At 41.8% G+C, this 23,070-nt stretch overlaps 1 protein-coding gene and 1 pseudogene across 6 annotated transcripts in view; one reads left to right on the top strand and one right to left on the bottom strand.

Moving 5' to 3' along the window:
• The window catches only part of SPAG9 (sperm associated antigen 9), a 132,241-nt gene extending 109,435 nt beyond the window's left edge, over nt 1-22,806 (bottom strand). For 4 of the 6 annotated variants that reach the window (XM_045488364.1, XM_045488368.1, XM_045488366.1 and 1 more), the window contains exon 1: nt 22,260-22,778. In XM_045488364.1, the coding sequence (XP_045344320.1) occupies nt 22,260-22,562 (303 nt within the window). In that variant the 5' untranslated portion in view covers nt 22,563-22,778. Of the gene's footprint in view, nt 1-22,259 lie in introns of all 6 variants that reach the window. The other 2 variants (XM_045488367.1, XM_045488369.1) reach the window with 1 other exon arrangement.
• On the top strand, nt 1,200-1,300 carry LOC123604706 (annotated as a pseudogene).
• Nucleotides 22,807-23,070: the final 264 nt, after the last annotated feature.

The raw sequence follows: 23,070 nt of genomic DNA, 5'->3' as shown, positions 1-23,070 counted from the left end.
AGAACTAGTAAAAGTTAGTAGTAACATCCCTAATACATCCCCAGTGCCATCCCAGAGCACCCAGGTGGTTCTTCTGTCCACCTACACAGGAAGTGTGTTTTCAGAATAAACTCAGTAAGAGAGATGCTAGACAAGGAAATACCGGTAACAAATAGGTGCCAAATGGAAAGAAATGAAGTAAGTAAAAATCTACATACCAAGTAGCAATACTGACCGTCCCCTTCCCATTCCTGCCCTCACCCAGATTCTCAAGTGACTCGGCTTCTCTACCACTCACTCCCCCTGAGAATATCTTTCCTTGGCAAAACTCAAATACCTCTGAGATATAAGACCATGGGATACTGAAATCTGGGTTCCCAATAGGAAATAAACTGCTTCCAGATACACAAAGCTTCTGGCCCTCCTTTTTTTTAGTGCCTCACGCTTATAACATGAAGAGATAATTAAGGGTTATCAGGCACTTGAAGCTCAAACCTGAAAAAGAGACCAAAACTATCAGAAAAAAAGTGGGACTCTGAGGAAACAGACAAAACAGGGAACAAATGAAAACTATAATTAATATACTCAGAGACCAAAGAAAACTCACTGCATCCATGAAACCGGAACAGTATGCTATTTTTAGAAAGAGGTGGGGGCAGGGGAAGAACAAGAACAAGGAAGAGCTCTTAGAGATTATAAAAGTATGAACTGAAGAATAGAGCACTTTAGCCTATCTTTCGTGTACAAACTATACCTTAGGTAATTGAACAGTTGATAAGGGAGAAGTTCTCTTTTATAAGAAAATCAGGTAAAAATGCTGAAGGAATAACTGAGTTAGAATAGCACCATTTCCCAATCCTTAATGAAATAATAGGGAATATCCAGTCACCATTCAGATTTTCCTAGTTATCTCATGAATGTTCACAGCCAGGATCCAAAGTCCCTACGTTGCATTTGGATGATACATCTCTTAGGACTCTTAAAGTACAGATTCCCCATGCTCACTTCAGCAGCACACATAAAACAGAGAGATAGGGGGTGCCTGGGTGGCTCAGCCGGTTGAGCATCTGACTTCTGCTCTGGTATAATCTCACTGTCCGTGAGTTCGAGCCCCGCGTCGGGCTCTGTGCCGACAGCTCAGAGCCTAGAGCCTGCTTCAGATTCTGTGTCACCCTCTCTCTCTGCCCCTTCCCTGCTCATGTGCGCGCTCGCTCTCTCTCTCTCTCTCTCAAAAATAAAAATAAAATAGAAACATACAGAGAAAATTAGCATGGCTCTGTGCAAGGATGATACACAAATTTCTGAAGCATTCCATATATTTATGTTAACTGTACTGGAATTAAACTTTTTTTTAAATAAAATTGGGGCACCTGGGTGGCTCAGTTGGTTAAGCATCTAACTCTTGGTTTCAGCTCAGGTCATGATCTCACGGTTCATGAGATCAAGCCCCATATCAGGCTCTGCTGGCAGTACGGAGTCTGCTTGGGATCCTCTCCCTCCTTCCCTTTCTAATCTCCCCCTGCTCGCTCGCTCGCTCTCTCTCTCTCAAAATAAGTAAGTAAAACTTTAAAATAAAATTTAAAAATTAAGTACAGGGGCATCTCGGTGGCTCAGTCAGTTGAGCATCCAACTCTTGATTTCAGCTCAGGTCATGATCCCAGGGTCATGAGATCAAGCCCACCTTGGGCTCCACGTTGAGCATGGAGACTGCTTGGGATTCTCTCACTCCCTCTGTCCCTTTCCCCTGCTCACACACTTGCTCTCTCTCTCTCTCTCTCTCTCTCTGTCTCAAAATAAAAAAATTGGGGCACCTGGGTGGCTCAGTCAGTTAAGCTTCTGACTTCAGCTCAGGTCACGATCTCACGTTTAGTGGGTTGGAGTCCCGTGTCGGGCTCTGTGCTGACAGCTCGGAGCCTGGAGCCTGCTTGGGATTCTGTGTCTCCCTCTCTCTCTGCCCCTCCCTCACTTGTATTCTGTCTCTCTCTCAAAAATAAACATTAAAAAGAATTTAATAAAAATAAATAAAATGAAAATTAAAAATTAAGTACAGGTTCCCCAGTGACGATCATATAAGAGAATACTATAAAGCCACTGTAAAGTATAATTTTGATCTATCTAGTCATAGGTTGTTGCCAGTTATGAGTAAATGAAACTGAACAGGCAATTCACAGAAAAGGAAGGGAGAATAAATGTAAGAAAATATGCTCAACCACACTAGTGATCTGAGAAAAGCAAATTAAAACAAAAGCTTGTTTCACAAATATCAGATTAGAAACTAAAGCCAAAAAGTCTGAGTGTGTCAAGTGTTGGCAGATACAGGAAAGTAACTCTTACACACTCCCAGTTGGAATATAAATCACTACACCCCACTGACAAATTCTGTGGCCATACCTAGTTGAGTTTACAAATATTCTAAAATCTGGCAGCTTATTTTAAAGTATGTATCTTTGAGAAGCTCTTACATGTCCACTGAATGTTACTGCAGCAGAGTTTGTAGTACATAATGTGGTAATATATAACACAGGAAATAACTCAGAACTTTCATCAATAGAAGGATGGATAATGGCATACGGCACATTCATATGATGGCATGCACAGCAGTTAAAACAAAAGAACTAGATATATATGTATGTATCATCATAGACAGGTAAAAAAAAACAATGAATAAACAAACTATAAAATTATATGAAAATGTAATAATATTTAGGGAAAAAATACTTATCCCAAAAAAATCCCAAAGCAATACGGCACATAATTTATAGATGATCTGTAGAAAATGTCTAAAAAAAAAAAAGATAAAATATACACCAAATTCATAGGTCACCTTTATTTTCCTTCCAGTACCACTGCCCTTCCAGAAGGCAACTTTACCTTTGTCTTTAATGTTCTGTATTTGAAAAAAAATTTTTTTTAATGTTTATTTATTTTTGAGAAGGATTGAGACAGAGCGTGAGCAGGAGAGGGGCAGAGAGAGAAGGAGACACAGAATCCCAAGCAGGCTCCAGACTGTGAGCTGTCAGCAGAGAGCCCGATGCAGGGTTCAAACTCAAGAACCGCAAAATCATGACCTGAGCTGAAGTCAAACACACAACCGACTGAACCAGCCAGGTGCCCCAATGTTCTGTATTTTTTATTTATGATAAGTATCTTAAGTAAAAATAAACAGCTATGGGTGCCTGGGTGGCTCAGTCTGTTTAGCTTCCGACTTCAGCTCAGGTCATGATCTCATGGTCATGAGATCGAGCTCCCTGTGGGCTCTTGGGAGTCTCTCTCTGCCCCTCCCCCGTTCATTTTCTCTCTCTCTCTCTCTCTCTCTCTCTCTCCCCCCCCCCCCCCTTTCTCTCTCAAAATAAATAACTCAAAGGCCAACTGGCTGGCTCGGAATAGCATCCAACTCTTGGTCTCAGGGTCGTGAGTTTGAGCCCCTCGTTTCAAACAGAAACTGGAACCCTTTGCCAGGGTTTCTGGAGAGATTGGTCCATATATCCATTCATACTACTGTTAATTTAGGGGCGCCTGGCTGGCTCAGTCCAAAGGGAGTGCGGCTCTTGATTTCAGGGTCATGAATTCAAGCCCCACATTGGGTGAAGAAATTACTTAAATAAACTTAGAAAAAATAAAGTAAAAAAAAAAAAAAAAACAAGTAAAGACAACCCACAGAATGGGAGAAAATATTAGCAAGTTATATATCTGATGAGACTTGTATATACATATAATGGAACATTATTCAGCCTTAAAAAGGAATGAAATTAGGATACATGCTACAGAGGGATGAGCCCTAAAAACATGCTAAGTGAAATGAGTCAGACACAAAAGGGCAAATATTTCCATTTACACCAAGTACCTAAAGTAGTCAAATTCATAAGAACAGAAAACAGAACGATAGTTGCCAGTGGCGAGAAGGGAGAACCAGGAACTACAGTTTCGTTGGTATGGAGTTTCAATTTCAGATGATGAAAAAGTTCTAGAGATGGAAGGAGCTTCCGGTTGCACAATAGGAATGTATTTAATACCACTGAATTATGCACTTAAAAGTGGTTAAAATGATAAATTTTATGTTATGTATATTTTATCACAATAAAAATTTTTAAGGAAAAAAATATGTTGACAACTATATAAAGTGAAATTTTCACAGAAAGAAAAAATCAGGTTAATCTAATTAAATACATGCAGTCTGTTGAGGGAACGAAAATTTTCTTTTTTAAAAAATGTTTATGTTTCTTGAGAGAGAGACAGAGCAAGCAGGAAAGAGGCAGAAAGAGAGGGAAACAGAGAATCCCAAGCAGGCTCTGAGCTGTCAGCCAGAGGCCAACGTGGGGCTTGAACCCACAAACTGTGAGATCATGACCTGAGCCAAAATCAAGAATCAGACACTTAACCAAGTGAGCCACCCAGGCGCCCCAGAAATGAAAATTTTCAAAGTCAACAATATTAATACTATCAGTTGATTAGTATCACTAAGAAATGAAGTAGTCTTCATAACCATATTATTAAGAAAAAGCTGAAACACCAAAACATTTGTATCACAACTATCTTACTTTTTTAAAGTATATTCATTTATTTTTTGAGACAAAGAACATGTGAGTGGGAGAAAGACAGAGAAAGAGAGGGAGAGAGAGAATCCCAAGCAGGCTTTGCACTGTCCATGCAGAGCCTGACTCGGGGCTCGATCCCACAAACCATGAGATCACAACCTGAGCCGAAATCAAGAGTTGGACACTTGGGGCACCTGGGTGGCTCGGTCGGCTGTTTGTCTTGACTCTTGGTTTCAGCTCAGGTCATGATCTCATAGTTTCATGAGTTTGAGCCCCACGTCAGTCTCTTCATGGAGCCTGCTTGGGATTTTGTACCCCCCTTTCTCTGCAAACCGCCCCCCCCCCCCACAATGGTGCTGTCACTGTCTTCTCAAAATAAATAAATAAACTTAAAAAAAAAAAAAAAAAAGAGTTGGGACACTTAACTGACTGAGCCACCCAGGGGCCCCCCTATTGATGAGGGAGCATAAGACAAGCTGAAGCCCAAGCACAAGCTAGCATTACCCACCTCCCACCAGGTGGGGTATGTGTGACATTACTCAGGCACTCCAGGCTGCCCAAGGACAAAGGAAACAACAGAAAACAAATGGTTAAACTGATGGAGTCTCAGTATACAAATACTTAGTAAATGACAAGAAAAAGGCAATCTTACCAATAGCCCAATCTCCAGAAACTTATAGACTCAGTTTCCTGGAGCCTCAGTATCACCCTCCCCTCCATAGTGATGTGGGGAACAAAGGCAAGAAGGAACTGGCAGACAAAATTAAGTTTCCTTATAACTTGCAGCCCACTGACAAATACTTAAGGCAGGCAGAGTGAAACATTTCTCCAGCAACTCCCTACTACCTTAATGTTAATGCTTCGCTAGAGGTAAAAACAACCTTGTCTTGACAATAGCCAGGCCTCCAGAAATCAGTGCATCTTGAGCATATGAAAATCTCTTTGGAAACTTCCTTTTTGACTTTACCTCCCCGAGCTCCACAGTATTTGGGGAGCCAGTCTTCACCACTCCATCTGCCCTTGTGTCCTGTTCCATGCTTTAATAAAATCACCTTTTTGCACCAACGACTTCTTCAAGAATTCTTTCTTGGCCATCAGCTCTGAACCCCACCATCATCCCAAAACCTTATCACCTATCACATTAAAATTATCACCTTAAAATTAAAACCTTATCACCTATCAAAATTAAAAATGTTTCTAGAATTTGTTACAGAAAATAAAATGTAAGAGGTTTATCCACCAACAGAAAAAAAAGTTTCTAGAGTTTCATATATACTTACCTCCTTGAAAGAAGCATATCAAATAAAATGTAACCTTATGTTAAGAAGCATCATTATGAATCACCGTGAATCACGATTATAAGCCATACTGTATTATAGTAAGTGATGCCTTCAAGATAAAAACCCAAATTTGACAATACCTGTCCCTTAACTTCTGACTCTTGATTATGTTAAACCTCAATTCTTGCTACCCCTATGTGGCATAAGTACTAGTACATTCTTTTAAAGAACATATGCAAAACTAATATTTACTACTTAAATATACCAAAAAAATAAATGTCATGTTTTTGTAGTTTTCTGAATATGTTACACACTTTCAAACCTCTCAGAGTTTTTTTTTGCTCAAAGATTTTATTTTTAAGTAATCTCTACACCGAACATGGGGCTCAAACTCACGACCCTGAGATCAAGAGTCGCATGCTCCACTACCTGAGCCAACCAGGTGCCCCAAGCCTCCCATGCTTTGGATCTGTGACACATAACCCAGTTAAATGCCACCCTGTCTCTGTGAAAGCTATCCCTCAGGTTGTTAGGCTTTTAGCATCTCGTATAAACAGGACTTGTTTAAAATGCTTACGTAAAGCTGCCCTACTTATTTACATTAGCCTTCCCACCAGACTATGAGCTCCTCGATGGCAAGACCCTAGACTATTCATTCTTGTACCTCACGTCTGGGCACAAAGTGTTTAATTAACATCTCTTTTACAAATGAATAAATGAGACGGATGGATAGGTAGGTTGGTATCAGACATCCAGGTAACATTTAGTACTTAACCAAATGCCTAGAGCTTTGAAAAGCTCATTTTTCTTGTATAATCCTCACACTATTACTGTAAGGAAGTTACTATTATTATCCTTATTTACAATTAAGAAATTGAGGTTTGGCATTAAGAAACCTGTCCATGCTTACAGAGTTAGAATGTAACAGAGCCAGGACTTGAACTAAGGCAATCTGACCCCACTGCCCTTGCCCCTGACCAGGGCACCTTTTTTCAAGTGTATTTATTTATTTAAGAGAAAGAGAGCCCACACAAGTTGGGGAGGAGCAGAGAGGAAGAGAGAATTCCGAGCAGGTTCCCCACCACCAGTGGAGAGCCCCATACAGGGCTCAAACCCACCAACCACAAGATTATGACCTGAGCCAAAGTTGGACGCTTAACTGACTAAGCCACCTAGGCATCCCTCTAATAGATACTCTGTTAATTTGCTGTTTATAACCTGGTGAGGGCTAAGAAACTATTTTATTTAAAATAAAGATACTATGAAAAAATAATAATAAAATAAAATAAAATAAAATAAAATAAAATAAAATAAAATAAAATAAGGATACTATGGGGGCACCTGGGTAGTTCAGTCGGTTAAGCATCATCAGACTTCAGATCAGGTTATGATCTCCTGGCTCTGAGTTAGAGCCTGGCGTTGGGTTCTGTGCTGACAGCTCAGAGCTCAGAGCCTGGAGCCTGGAGCCTGCTTCAGATTGTGTCTCCCTCTCTCTCTGCCCCCTCCTCTGTGCACACTCTGTAGCTCTCTCTCTCAAAAATAAACAAACATTAAAAAAATTTTTTTTTGATAAATAACAAAAAAATAAAATAAGGATACTATGAACAAGTACTTTGCCTTTAAATGTTTATTCAGGAGGCCAAGATCATGAACTTTATTACACAGACTTTGAGATACTCATTTTAGCTACTCAGAAATCTTTGTTCACTTCCTGGCCCTCAGCTAGCTTTGAGGTGGTTAACAACTGAGTAAATTACTAGATGAATTCCTATCCTAGTATAAAAGTATTCTTTAAAGATTTAAAACTGAACAGAGCCACAAATACGTGGTAATTTCTGTCAAATGTTTCCCAAATCATATCAAACAAGTTCAAGTAGACTATTTTCATAGTAGAACCATAGACAAACAATAGCCTTTTGAAAAAGTTACCCTTCTGGTTTTACAAAAGCCTGTTTACTTGATTCCACACTTCTATGCAACCTGTTGAATTTTTTAAGAGGTATTTGTTTACAAATAGGTAGCAGTAACAAAAAATGAGGCTAGGGCAACAGGTAACTGAAAGAAAATTCAAATTGAGGATTTGATCACTGAAATTAGAAATTTTACAGGCGCCTGGGTGGCTCAGTAGATTGAGTGTCTAACTTCAGCTCGGGTCATGATTTTGCAGTTCGTGGGTTTGGCCTACGTCAGGCTTGCTGCTGTCAGCACAGAGCCCACTTCAGATCCTCTGTCCCCCTCTTTCTCTGCCCCTCCCCCACTCATGCTCGCTCTCTCAAAATAAAATTTTTTTTTAATTTTTTTTTTCAACGTTTATTTATTTTTGGGACAGAGAGAGACAGAGCATGAACAGGGGAAGGGCAGAGAGGGAGGGAGACACAGAATCGGAAACAGGCTCCAGGCTCTGAGCCATCAGCCCAGAGCCTGACACGGGGCTCGAACTCACGGACCGCGAGATCGTGACCTGGCTGAAGTCGGACGCTTAACCGACTGCGCCACCCAGGCGCCCCTCTCAAAATAAATTTTAAAAACATTTAAAGTTTCTCCTTCTGACCCTCCCCCTCCCCAGCTTGCACACACATGCGCTCTCTCTAAAATTAAAAAAAAATTATAAACTTTATTTATACAATAGCCTAGCAGATGCTTTTAACCAATATGTTTCAATGCCCAAAGAAATAGAATATTCATGGGGCCCTTGGGTGGCTCAGTCAGTTGAGCGTCCGACTTTGACTCAGGTCATGATCGCAAGGTTGGTGGATTCAAGCCCCACTCTGGGCTTTGTGCTGACAGCTCAGAGCCTGGAGTCTGCTTCAAGATTCTATGTCTCCCTCCCTCTCTGCCCCTCCCCGCTCATGCTATGTCTCTCAAAAATAGGTAAACGTTAAAAAATATTAATAATAAAATAAAAAGAAATAGAATATTCACTATTCTTCAGGACGAACTTTTCTTCAAAAATAAATGTTTTACTATTTTATTTGTTACTATAAGTACTACTGCTATATCCTAATTAGAAATGTCTATCAAAAGATTCTAAGCAAACAGTTAAAATTCAGTTTGGGCACTTAACGTTCATTTCTGTGAAAATTTTATTCAGACAAACTTATTTCTCAAGCAGCAATTCAAACAAATCTAAAGTGAATTAAAGTACAAAAGAAAGCCACATTAAGTTTAAAATAATCAGAGAATCACGATGCTAACGTGACTTTTAAAATCACCTAGCCCTCCTCCAAAAACAAACAGAAAACAACAAAACAAAGACATAAACAAAATAAAAAATACATTTTTAGAAATGATAAATGAAAAAAGAGATCACCTAGCCCAACCTTTGCAAATGCAGAAGTAATGCCTACAATGTTAACATTTCAGTTTTTTAAACGCATAAATAGTTCTGGAATATCTGATATATATGGGACAATGTAGGTAAAGTGTCTGCAAGAACTCTCCTCAGAAGTCATGGGGCTTTTTTACATACAAAAGTCAAAGGACTTATTGAAGAATTTTTTGGAAGTTTTAGCATAACTTGGCACCAATGGTAAGGACAAATAACTTGAATGCACAAAAGAGAACTTTAAATACTTAGGCTTAGCCATTTGACCTTCAGCATATTCATCCATCCCTCCAACCAACCAACTAACAAATATCTATTAAATACCTACTGCATGCCAGTAGTTTAGTGGGGGAATTAAAGCCATCAGTTAGTTTGCTATAACACTGGAAGTGCTACGAGAAGAGAAGCAGGGTATGCTGTGGGACAATATAAGAGGGGCACAAACCACACCTAGGTGTTCATAAAAGGCTTTCCAGAATTGAAATCTGAAAGATGAATACTGTTAGGGGTGCCTGAGTGGTTCAGTCAGTTGAGCATCCAACTTCGGCTGAGGTCATGATCTCATGGTTCATGAGTTTACTGAGCCCCAAGTCGGGTCTCTGGGCTGTCAGCAAACAGCCTGTTTCAGATCCTCTGTTCCCTCCCTCTCTCTCTGCCCCTCACCCGCTCACACTTTCTCTATCTCAAAAAAAATAAATAAACATTAAAAAAAAAAAAAAAAAAAAAAAGATGAATACTGCTAGCCAGGCAACAGAAGAGAAACAGAGTGCCAAGCAAAGAGGCAGCTTTTAAGAAGGCCTGGAGAGAACACTATTTGCAAACAAACTCCCAAGTGTTCAGTAGGGCTCAAAAACGAAAAGATGAGGTTGGTGAGATAAGGAGTGGCCAGATCACAATGCCTTGTCTCCTAAGAACTTTAGACATTTCAAGAACTTTAGACAGAGCCACTGAAGGCTTTTAAGTACAGAAAGATCTGATTAGATTTCCACTTTGGAAAGACTTGGTACAGTATGATGGGCAATTTATTGGTTTGCAATACTAGAAGCAGATAGATCAGTTAGGGGACAGTTTTAGTTGCCCATTCATTTATTCAGAGATATTCACTGGATGCTTTCTTTGTGCTAGATACTGGTAGACAATGTGAATGACACAAAGTCCCACCTCTTTGGAGTTTGGATTCAGGCCAAGAGACATTGGCAGTCTGTATCTGAGTAGAAGAAATGGATTTGGAAGAAGAGAATCCAGAAATATTTAAAAGTTGGAAAAAATAAAATAATAATAAAATAAAAAGAAATATTTAAAAGGAAACAAAAGAAGGTAGCAATGGGGGTGAAGGAGAGAGAAGACTTAAGGATGGTAATGAGCTATCTGGCCAGGCAGACAGCGGTATCCCTCACAAAGAGAACAGAGGAGCAGCAGGCTTGGTAGAGAAGTTCAGGTTTGGACATGTCAGGAGACATTCATATCCAAGAAACACCAGCAATGTGGATCTGAAACTCCAGACAGACAGATCTGGCCCTAAAGTTCTTAACAGGCCGTCAACTTCATGAGAGAAGAATCTTGTCTTTGCTCACCACTGTATCCCCAGTGGACACCAGGCACACAGTCAGCACTCTCTAAATATCTATGAAATGAATGAATGGGATATACATTTTGGAATGGTCAACAAACGGTAACTAAACCCATGGGAATGAATAGTATCAGTTAGGCAGGGCACAAAATGAGAACTAGAGGGGAGCTCAGAAAGAACTCCAAGGAATACCAAAGTTAACAACGTAAGAGGAATCCAGAGTGGTCAGAAAAGAGGAAAACTGGAGTGCCTGGCTGGCTCAGTTGGTGGAGCATGCAGCTCTTATTCTCAGGTTTGTGAGTTCAAGCCCCAAGTTGGGTATAGAGAGGAGGAGAGGGAGGAGGAGGAGGAAAAAGAAGAAAAGAGCAGAAAACCAAGAGAGTTGAAAGCCACAGAATCAAAATATGTTTCTTCAGACTCTTAACTATAGAGAACAAATTGATGATTACCAGAGGGGAGGTCGGTGGAGGGGATGGGTGAAACAGGTGATGGGGATTAAGGAGTGTGCTTGTTGTGATGAGCATAGGGTGTTGTACGGAATTGGTGAATCACTATATATTGTACACCCAAAACTAATATTACACTGGAATTAACTGGAATTTAAATAAAAATGTATGTATATATACGATATGTATATCGTATATATAGTGTGAGTGTATGATATCTCTTAAGTGACCAAAAGAATCAAACGTTGCTGAGAAGTACGAGAAAAAGAAAAAAAAAAAAAACAGAAGAAATGCACTTATGAGAGCTGCTTACTTTTCTGAATTTTCAAGAAAAATGAAAGGGTAGGAGAAACTGACTATATACATCTAAAGTTTCAGGTCTAAAACCTTACTCTTATGAGATGGATTCTTTCATGCATGGGCAGCTTACCTTTTATAACCTTGTTTGTTCCATCTAAAGTGCCAGCCTCTTTACTCTTTATCACATCACCTTTTTTTACTTCCTGTGTGGCATCTATCACAATCTATAATTACAGTGACTGGCTTGTTTATTCTTTAGTATAATATAAACTCCAAAAAAAGCACAGGCTACCTTCCTTGTCTGTTTTGTTTGTAGCTGTAGTCCCAGAGCCTACAACACTGCCTGGCTCAATAAATATTTGTTCTTTTTTTAATTTTATTTTGATTTTTTTGTTGTTAAGCGACTTTTAAAATTTTTTTTAAATGTTTATTTATTTGAGAGAAAGAGAGAAAGAGGGAGAGAGAAGAACAGGGGAGGAGCAGAGAGAGAGGGAGAGAGAACTCCAAGCAGGCTCTGTGTTGTCAGCACAGAGACCAACCAGTGTAAGGGTCAATCCCACGAACCGTGAGATCATGACCTGAGCCAAAATCAAGAGTCAGACACTCAACTGAGCCACCCAAGTGTCCCTCTTCTTTCTGATCATCTGTGTATCTTTTTATCTTTCTATCTACCTATGGAAATGGGATAGGAAAGAACCAGAAGATCATGGGAGTTTCCTCCCAGCTCTTAAAAAATAACTTTAGGAAGGGCCAGTGAAAATACATTTTAAAGAACAATAACAGAATGCAGTATCACAGAAAATCTCAACCTATCTCAGGGAATCCAATCAGCAGAGTCCCAAATAAAAAATTCTCGGGATCTATAATCCTACTGGAGCAGGTAAGCAGTCAGATGAGATATCTTAGAAAATATATTATAAGTCTAAAAAAAGGTTACTAGAGAAAACATTTACCATAGGGTTAGTTTCTCAATTTCTGTATTCTGGCTTCAAAGGGGAAAAACAATCCCTCATATTTTTATGCTGTAACTTTAAATAAAAAATCTTAACCAACTTTTCAGTCTTATAGGTCTCAGATTTAAATTCCTTATAGAAAAGTATCTAAACTGCAATTATTTCTTCCTTTCCAGATGAGTACATTAGATCATTATAAAAATACTAACTTATTTATCTTTGTAACAGACATAATACTATCCTCTTAAAAATTAATTCAAATAGAATATTAGATAATATCAGAAAATGTTCTCAGTGTAAATAATATTGTGGTTATGTGGTAAGAATGCTCTTTTTCAAATTATATTTAATTTTTTTTTAATTATTTTTATTTTTTTTAAATAGTTTCTATGCTCAGTTTGGGGCTAGAACTCACCAGCCACCCTGAGATCAGGAGTCCCATGCTCCACTAACTGAACCAAGGTGAAATGTCAGAACATCTGCAATTTACTTTGACATGTTCAGCAATTTAAAAGTGTGTAAATTTTGAGTGTATGTATCTATATATGTATATGTATACACATACAACACATACACACATATAGGTAAATACAACAACTGCTGAATCTAAGTGATGTATATACAGATGATCAATGCACTTTTAGTTTTCCTGTATGTTTGAACACCTTCCTAACAAAAAGCCAGGGGGAAGGATTTACTGAAAAAGTTTACTGACTTAAAAAAAAAACAACAAAAAAACAATATTTCAAAGTTCCTAATAACTCTATATCCTCAACTTGGAAACTTCTCTATTGTATTAATAGGTAGATTCCCCAGGGCCCCTGGGTGGCTCAGTCCGTTAAGCATCTTGATTTCAGCTCAGGTCATGATCTCAGTATGTGGGATGAAGCCAAGTGCCCCCCTTCCCCCAAGGCTGTTAGCATGGACCTGCTTGGGATTCTCCCTACCCACCTCTCTCTAACCCCTCCCCAACTCATGCTCATTACCTCTCTCAAAAGAAATGAAATGAAATGAAATGAATTAAAAAATATATATGTAAATTCCCATGGTTGAGTTCCAAAATTTTTGGAGGCACCTATTATGCCAAACTATTAGATACTACAATCCCTAAGTGAATAAAACAGTCTTGCATTCAGATAACTAGGGGCGCCTGGGTGGCCCAGTGGGTTAAGCATCCGACTCTTGATCTCAGCTCAGGTCACAATCTCACAATGCACGAGTTTGAGCCCCTTGACAGGCTCTGCACTGACAGCACTGAGCCTGCTTGGAATTCTCTCTCCCTTTCTTTCTCTGCCTCTACCCCATTCGTCCTCTCTCTCTCTCTCTCTCTCTGTCTCTCTCTCTCAAAATAAATAAACTTATAAAATCTAAAAAAAAAAAACAAAACAAAAACCTAATAACTAAATATGGCCTGGCTGGCTCAGTGGGAAGAGCATGCAATTCTTGATCTCAGGTTCCTGAGTTCAAGCCCCACACTGGGTGTAGAGATTACTAAAAATAAATAAATAAATATCACTGGCTAAAATCTCAAAATGTATAGTATTATACATACATACTTTTAAATATCAGCTTTTCTGAACAGACACATTACATATATTATTAAACTGGGTCTATATTTGATCTCCACCAAATAGTAATTTATTTAGGTAAGAGCTGTATTCATTATGAGTGTTGAACACAGCAAAAAACTATTTTTAAAATAACTCAGCCATTAACTTGGCCAACAAAACACATTTTTCAGCTAGATTCTAATACTATCTCCACTGGGAACCAAAGTCTCCATATGATTGAAATATGCAGTGTGTAGTGAACCGTAAGCTAAGGAGTCCGAGAAACGGGAAGCAGACTCAGGCACAGAACGGGATCACCAAGCTATGGCACATACCACAGTAACCTAGTGAGCAGTCCTTACTCTACTAATCCATCCTCTCATTAGAGATCTACCTGATCTAGCTAGGTACCTTACCGTTTTTATATTCTCTCTTGTGATTTTAGAGTTTTTGTTGGGGCACCGGGATGGCTCAGTCAGTTACGTGTCCGAGTATTGACTTCGGCTCAGGTCATGATCTCGAGGTTAGGAGTTCTCACATCCGGCCATATGCTGCCAGTGTGGAGCCTGCTTAGGATTTTCTCTCTCTCCCTTTCTGCTGCTCCCCCGCTTGTGCACTGTCTCTCTTGCTCTCTCTCTCTCTCTCTCAAAATAAAAATTAAGAAAGAAAGAAAGAAAGAAAGAACGAAAGAAAGAACGAAAGAAAGAAAAAGAAAGAAAGAAAGAAGTTTGCTTTAAAAAAGTTTTTGTTGGGGCGCCTGGGTGGCTCAGTCGGTTAAGCAGCCGACTTCGGCTCAGGTCATGATCTCGCGGTCCGTGAGTTCGAGCCCTGCATCGGGCTCTGTGCTGACAGCTCAGAGCCTGGAGCCTGTTTCAGATTTTGTGTCTCCCTCTCTCTGACCCTCCCCCGTTTGTACACTGTCTCTCTCTGTCTCAAAAATAAATAAACGTTAAAAAAATAAATAAATAAAATTAAAAAAAATAAAAAAGTTTTTGTTTCTTTTAGTAATCTCTACACCCAAACAGGGGGCTCAAACTCACAGCCAGAGATCACGCTCTTCTGACAGAGCCAGCCAGATGCCCTCTCTTTTGTGATTTTAACCAAATGAAAACGTGAATGTCCCTAAAGTAAGGACACATAATGGTATCTCACTTATATACCTACATTCAGAAATCTCTGAAGGTAAAAAAAGGATAAGATCTGTCTTAAGAGTTAATAACCATCAATGGTTAAGTGACTGCCATTTCAAAAGGCAACAACCCACCACCACCACATTCAAACACACACCTAGAGAACAAACAGATTGTTCATTTCAGAAAGGGTCTCGAAGTAGGGACTGACCAGGAGCAGAATGAAGTTTATTCAAATGGTTCAGCAAGAAAAAAAAAAATTCGTTTGTTTGTTTTTAAGTAAATTCTAGACCCAAACTGGGGCTTGAACTCACAACTCTGAGATCAAGGGTCACATGCTCTACCGACTGAGCTAGCCTGGTGCCCCAACAATAGTATTTTTTAAAATATGAAAATATGGGGACTCCTGGGTAGCTCAGTCAGTTAAGGTCCAATGCTTGATTTTGGCTCAGGTCATGATCTCACAGTTCGTGAGTTCAAGCCCCACGTTGCTATGCACTGTCAGATTTTCTCTCTCGCCCTCTCTCTCTCTCAAAATAAATATTTAAAAAATAAATAAATAGAAGGAGTTTGAAAGCTAATAAATAACACGTATATTCAAACATGTAAGATGACAAATGCTGATACTCCCTGGACACCAATTTGCTCTCCTATACTGACATTTGGTCACCCTCTCCTAATGCTCTACTTTTGTAAAATAAAGCAGCAAAGTTCTTTTTTTTTTTTTTTTTTTTACATTTATTTATATTTGAGAGACAGAGACAGCGTGAGCAGGGGAGGGGCGGAGAGAGAGGGAGACACAGAAGCAGAGGCAGGCTCCAGGCTCGGAGCTAAAAGCACAGAGCCCCATGCAGGGCTCAAACCCACGTACCATGAGATCATGACCTGAGTCGAAGTCGGAGGCCCAAGTGACTGAGCCACCCAGGCACTCCAAAGTTCAATTCTTTAAGCCAATAGAGTTGACAGAATTAAGGCTAGAAGTCTGAAGAACCATCACAATTACTGATTTAAATAACAACAGTACTAAAGGCACAAAATAATCTTAATGTTGAGGCAGACGTGTAATTTCAGTTCTTCAACTAAGTCTTCAGCAGTCACTATCAACAAAATTTAAGTTATAAGTATGCAAAATTACTCTTCACTCCTATTCCTTGATAAAAAGTGACATAACTCAGTGAAGAGACATCAAATTTTCCTTTTTAAGTGTTTATTAAAGAGATGAACTTAACTGTCATTGTAAATTACCTTGCAAACAAATCAAAATTAACTTCTTCAAGGTGCCTGGGTGGCTTAGCCTCTTAAGTGTCCAGCTGCTGGTTTCTGCTTAGGTCATGATCTCATGTTTCATGGGATCAAGCCCTGAATCAGGTTCTGTGCTGACAGTGAGAAGCCTGTTTGGGATTCTCTTTCTCTCTCTGCCACTGCCCCACTCTCTCTCCTCTCAAAATAAATAAAAACACATTTAAAAAAAAAATTAACTTCTTCAACAGGTTTGATTAAAATATTTTTTATGATAGGTACTTGAGTAGCTCAGTCAGTTAAGCACCTGACTCTTGGTTTCGGCACAAGTCACTATCTCATGGTTTGTGAGTTTGAGCCCCATGTCAATCTTTGCACTAACCGCACAGAGCCTGCTTGGGATTCTCTCTACCTCTCTCTCTTTTTCTATCTTTCTCTCTCAAAAATAAATAAACATTTTAAAAAATAAAATATTTCTTATGAATGAGAACTGTATCAATAAAAAGAACACTGAATATCCATGCCTGCTTTCCTGCCCAAAAATCTTATCACTCCCATGTTCACACACTTCCAAAGAAAACAATTTGATTACAGTCTTCATATAAAACATCAGTTTTGTTTCTGCTTTAAGTGCTGATTCACTGGGGAAAAGTTAATTTGAAAATTCTTGGTGGTCTCTCTCACCTCAGCATTTTTTATTATTATTTTTTTTTAATGTTTATTCATTCTTGAGACAGAGACAGAGAGTGAACAGGGGAGGGGCAGAGAGAGAGGGAGACACAGAATCTGAAGTGGGCTCCAGGCTCTGAGCTGTCAGCACAGAGCCTGACGCGGGGCTCCAACTCACGAACCGCGAGATCATGCCCTGAGCTCAAGTCAGACGCTTAACCAACTGAGCCACCCAGGTGCCCCTCACCTCATCATTTAATCACCTCAATTTTTTAAGCAAAAAGCCACAGAAAAGCAGTCATAACATCACGCAAATCTTCCTCCCAGCAAGGATATTCTCTCCTCAGCTCATTCTCTTCAGATGTGCTTCTATAGTGCAGGAAGGAAAGGGAGGATTGAAAAGGGTGCACCTTTATTTTTATGTGCAGTCTCCCTCTATTCAATCATGCTAAATAAACTCTCACTTTGAAAATAATGGTGATAAGAAACAAGGCCCACAGAATCACTTGGAACTAAACTTCTAAGGAAAGGGTTCTTAAACTCATTTGCCTACTTATCAGAAAAGTATTGTCATTTTTTTAGTTACTCAAAGCAATCATGTTTATTTTAAAAGAATCAGAACTTGCACAAACAAAAACATCAAAACACTAACATATTCTTCCCAAGAATAACATCTCTCTCCAGATCACTCTGTATAAAAACTTTTGTTTTCAAAAATCACTAATAGGGGCATCTGAGTGGCTCAGTCGATCAAGCGTCCAACTCTTGATTTTGGCTCAGTTCGTGATCTTGCAGTTGGTAAGTTGGGGCCTCACATGGGGCTCCACACTGACAGTGCAGAGCCCGCTATGGATTCTCTCTCCCTCTCTTTCTGCCTCTCCCCCACTTGCACTCTCTCTCAAAATAAATAAATAAACTTAAAATATATATTACAAAACAAAAACAAAAACAAAAACACTGATTGGGGGGCGCCTGGCTGGCTCAGTTAGTAGAGCATACCACTCTTGACCTCAGGGTCATAAGTTTGAGCCCCACATTGGATGTAGAGATTACTTAAAAATAAAATCTTAAAAAACAACCACCGATTTACATATATTATTCATAGGGGCACCTGGGTGGCTCAGTCAGTTAAGCAACTGACTTTGGCTCAAGTCATGATCTCACAGTCTATGAGTTCAAGGCCTGTGTCAAGGCTTGGTGCTCACAGGTCAGAGCCTGGAGCCTGCTTCACATTCTGTGTCTCCCTCTCTCTCTGCCCCTCCACTGCTCGTTCTCGCTCTCTCTCTCTCTCACTCTCAAAAATAAATAATTAAACATTAAAAACAAAGAAAGAAAGAAAATCATTCTAGGCCAAGGGAACAGCATCGGCAAAGGCATCACACAGGACTTAGATAAGAAATAGAAAGATGTAAGATGAGCAGAGAGCCCACAGGGGAGAGTAGCAAGTAATAAGATGATAGATATCTTGATTAGCATTCAAAACTGATCATAAATTTGTCTAAAATCAGCCCTTCTTATGTTGTTTTTAATTTTTTTTTTTTTTTTTGAGAGCGAGAGCATGAGGTGGGGAGAGGGGCAGCACGAGGGAGGGAGAGAGAGAGAGAGAGAAATAGAGAGATAGAGACAGAGAGAGAAAAGGAGAGAGAGAATCTGAAGCAGGTTCCATGCTCAGCTTGGACTTGATCCCACTACTCTGGGATCATGATCTGAACCAAAATTGAGACTTGGATGTCAACCAACTGAGCCACCCAGACACCCCTCCTTTAGGTTGTTTTTAAAGATTCACAAAAATAGCAGTCTAACTACACACAAAAAAATTCAAATAAAAGCAAAGAAAAAGACAGAGAGCATTCAAATTAAGTAATACCACTAGAATAAAGATTAAATTTCCGATCCCTTGCTGAGAATTCCTGCAAGCAAGAGATTAAAGTACTTTACACCCCCTAAAACATTCTCACCATTTATATACCCTCCTAAATTTCCACAAAGGTGCTCAGAATTTACTTTACACTTTCTAGTAATGGACAATTTCCAGGCTTTCAAATACTTTTGCTGTAAATACCCGGAGGCACTTTTGCTGTAATAGCAGACTCTTAGGCTCCATATTAAAGGCCACAAACAGAGCACTCACAAAAAATTAAACACAGAATTCACTTGTGCATGTTGGCCTAAGAAAGACTGAATTTCTGGAGACTGGGTAAATCTTGATTTATCATCTTACATGAAAAGGGATAACAAGGTGGTTTTATGTTTATGTTCTGGGAATTGGCTCATCTAGCACTTCATCAATGCTCTCTATTCTCAGGTCATGGCTCTTTGCCCAAAGGTTTCATTAGAATTTACAGACATGTTTGAAAAAGTATCAGTTACAAAAAAAGTCATCGGACAACTCATTTCTTAAAAGTCATTTACTGGGGCGCCTGGGTGGCGCAGTCGGTTAAGCGTCCGACTTCAGCCAGGTCACGATCTCGCGGTCCGTGAGTTCGAGCCCCGCGTCAGGCTCTGGGCTGATGGCTCAGAGCCTGGAGCCTGTTTCCGATTCTGTGTCTCCCTCTCTCTCTGCCCCTCCCCCGTTCATGCTCTGTCTCTCTCCGTCCCAAAAATAAATAAACGTTGAAAAAAAAAAAAATTAAAAAAAAAAAAAAAGTCATTTACTGGGGCACCTGGGTGGCTCCGTCAGTTAAGCATCTGACTCTTGATTTCTGTTGAGGTAAATCTCAGGGTTCCTGGGTTAGAGCCCTGTGTTGGGCTCCTTGCTGACAGTGTGGAGTCTGTTTGGGATTCTCTCTCGCTCTCTGCCCCTCCCCCGCTTATGCTCTCGATGACACACACACTCTCTCTCCCAAGACCAAATTTAAAAAAAAAAAAAAAGTCACTTACTTATGAAATTAATATACAGTCCAGTGCCCGGCAGTTAGTTTTATTTTCTGATTCTGCAACCTGTGGCAGATGTTTTTCTTAGCACGTGTGATCCTGGCCTTTTGCCATGTTCACACAGCCCTAAAGGAGTTTAAAAATGGAGGGAGCATTTCTTTTATCCAAGGTGATAGGTTCATGCTGGGGTTGCTCCTCACCTGTGTATATATGTCTCTTCCCAGTACCTCCCATTACCCAATACTGGGGAGGGTCTGTATGAGGATGAAGACACAGCAGGCCACTGCAGTGGTAGTATAACACTCCTGTTCTATAAACAGTGCTAATAAACTAGAAATCGCAATCCCATCTTTTTGTTGTTGTTGCTTTTTATTTTGAGAGAGAGGAGAGAGTGAGAGAACACACACAGGAGGGGCAGAGAGTGAGAATCCCAAGTAGGCTCCATGCTGTCAGCACAGAGCCCAATGTGGGGCTTGAACTCATGAACCGTGAGATCATGACCTGAGCCAAAATCAAGAGTGGACACTTAACCAAGTGAGCCACCCAGGCGCTCCACAATCCCATCTTTAGATTTTTTTTCAATTCCTTCCTCCCTATGTACTTGGAAATACCCTTGAAATAAAGTCAAGTTTGCTTGGCAAATCCAATGCCATTGCTTTGAGACAAATGGATCACAAAATCAGAACTAAAAATCATTGCTATAGTCCAGCTTTAAAAAAAGAGAAGAGGGATGCCTGAGTGGCTCAGTCAGTTAAGTGTCTGACTTCAGCTCAGGCCATGATCTTGCGGTCTGTGAGTACGAGCCCCGCATCACTCTGCACTGACAGCTCAGAGCCTGGAGCCTGCTTCAGATTCTGTGTCTCCCTCTCTCTCTCTGCCCTTCCCCCACTCAACACTCTCTCCTCGCAAAAATAAACATGAAAAAAAGAGAGAGAGAGAGAGAGAAGAAATGGGTCTCCTGGGTGGCTCAGTCAGTGGGGCGTTGGACCTGATTTTGGCTCAGGGTCATGATCTTAGGGTCCTGGGATCCAGCCCTGCATTGGGCTCTGCTCCTAGTGTGGAGCCTACTTAAGATTTCCCCTCTCCCCCTGCCCCCCACCTCTCTCTCTCTCTCTCTCTCTGCCCCTCCCCCCCACTCTGGTGCTCTCTAAAATAAATTTAAAACAATTTTTTTTAAAGGAGAAGAAAAAGGAACTACTGGACCTAATACAAAGGTATATGTGACAAAATTAAAAGTTTAAATTAGGGCTAGGAAATAAGCTGCGAAACAAATCTCACATCCTAATAACTTTTCAAGCATTTTTGAAAGAGAACATATTGTTGGTTCAATAATTACTTACTTAGCTTCCTTCTATCACCATGTATTTAGCTAGGTGTGCTAGATGCTCACAAACAAAGATGAACAGGACACTTCCCCTGCATTAGTTAAGTTCAAGAGAAATAATGCCAGCACAGCCCGAAAGCTTAAATCCTTGACTGTCTCAAGAAGTCCAAGGCCTATCAGTTGCTACTCCAGAGCTCCAAAAGGTTCAGACTCCAGGTGAGGGCGCCGAGGTCACTGCAGAGATGCTAGGGTTAACAGCCGGCCAAGGGCACCTGTAAATTGCAGTCTGAACAAGGTTGCCCACAGTCGCCTACACCTCCTCAACCCCGCCCCACCCCCAGTCCTCTTTATAAATAAACGGGAGGGTTTTTACGGGGAACTGTCCAAGGTGATCACCTGACACGGAGGAACGCTTTGCTGTGACATACCAACAAAATAAAACTGTACACTCTCTATATTTACAGAGTGTTGCTCTACAACATCTAAGTGTTGACAAAGTGTCAACCAAGGCACATAAAACAAAATAAAACCTCTTTTTCAACAGGGCTAAGACGTCAAGAAGAAACTGACCGAAAGAGGGAGATCTCTAACTTCCCAAAGCAGCAACCCCCTGGAAAGGTACTGGAACCAGCGGAAGTTACATATCCAGGACAGAAGTGTTTAAATACACCCCCCCTTCCACACACACACACGCACACACACACACCATGGTAAAAGTTTGAACTGCCATCTGACTATCCTACGGTGGTCGGAAACTTCCCTAAACTACAAGCGAGAGCCAGCCACACTAAAATCGCCCTCAGTCAACCTCAGGTGCCCTCAGGCCAAGCTGCGGCTTCCTCCCCGGGCCTTGCCTCCTCACCTCCCTCCCTTCCCCCGGACACTCACTAGCCTGCCTCGGCTTCCGACGCCGGCCGGGGTCCTGAGGACCTCGCGGCCGCGGGCTCGGCCCGGGGGGCTTCGGCCTCGGGCCCGCCTCCAGGAGGCCCGGCGCGCCCCCTCCCGGGCCGGGCCGGGCCGCGACCCCCGGACCCCCGGCCTGCCCTCGGGCCCGGCCCCCGCCCTCCCCGCCGGCGGGCCCTCACCTCCTCGGCGTGCTTGCGCAGCGCCTTCTCCCGCTCGTACTGGGTGATGAGCTGCTCGTTGTCGTCCCGCAGCAGCTCCAGCTCCACCTGGTGCTCCTGGTCCTGCGCGAACACCGAGTCCAGGTTCTCCAGCACGGCCACCACCAGTGGCATCAGCTCCTTGACCACCTCCTCGTCGTAGCGCCCGATGAGCCGCTCGAACTCGCGGTAGATGGAGCCGGCCAGGCCGGACACCCGCTCCGACATCACGGCCCCGGAGCCGCCGGGCTCCTCCTGGTACACCACACCGTCCTCCAGCTCCATGGTGGCGGGCGGGCGGCCCGGGGCGTCGCCGGCTGAGGAGGCGGCACGGGCCCGCACGGGACGGGCCCGGCTGGGGCTAGGGTTGGGGCTAGGGCTGGGGCTGGGGCTGCGCCCGGCGGGGTGGGGGGCCCGGGCCCGAGGAGGGGAGGGGTGGGGTGAGCGCACTCAGCCCAACGGCCGCTGCACCAACTGCCGGGGCGGCCGGGCCGCGCGCGCCACACGTCACCTGCGGGGCGGGACCCGCGCCGCGTCGGCCCGATGGGCGGGGCCCCGCGGGAGGCCAGGCGCGGTCGGGGGCGGGGCCATGCGTCATCGTGCGCCGGCGGAGGGGGCGCCGTGGCGTCACCACTGGGCGCCGCACGGCGAGCGCGTTCGCCAATGGGAAAGGCTGCGGGCGGAGGGTGGCGAGAACTGTCAGCCCCCGGCGGGATTTGCTGGGCGGGTCCCAAAGGAAAGGGAGGGGTTCTGGAAGAGTGACTAGCAGTCCAGAATTAACATAGCTAACATT

This window comes from Leopardus geoffroyi, chromosome E1 (genome assembly GCF_018350155.1).
Source record: "Leopardus geoffroyi isolate Oge1 chromosome E1, O.geoffroyi_Oge1_pat1.0, whole genome shotgun sequence".
NCBI lineage: Eukaryota > Metazoa > Chordata > Mammalia > Carnivora > Felidae > Leopardus > Leopardus geoffroyi.
Note: the sequence above shows the minus strand (reverse complement) of the source record. Positions and strands in the feature narration are given on the sequence as shown.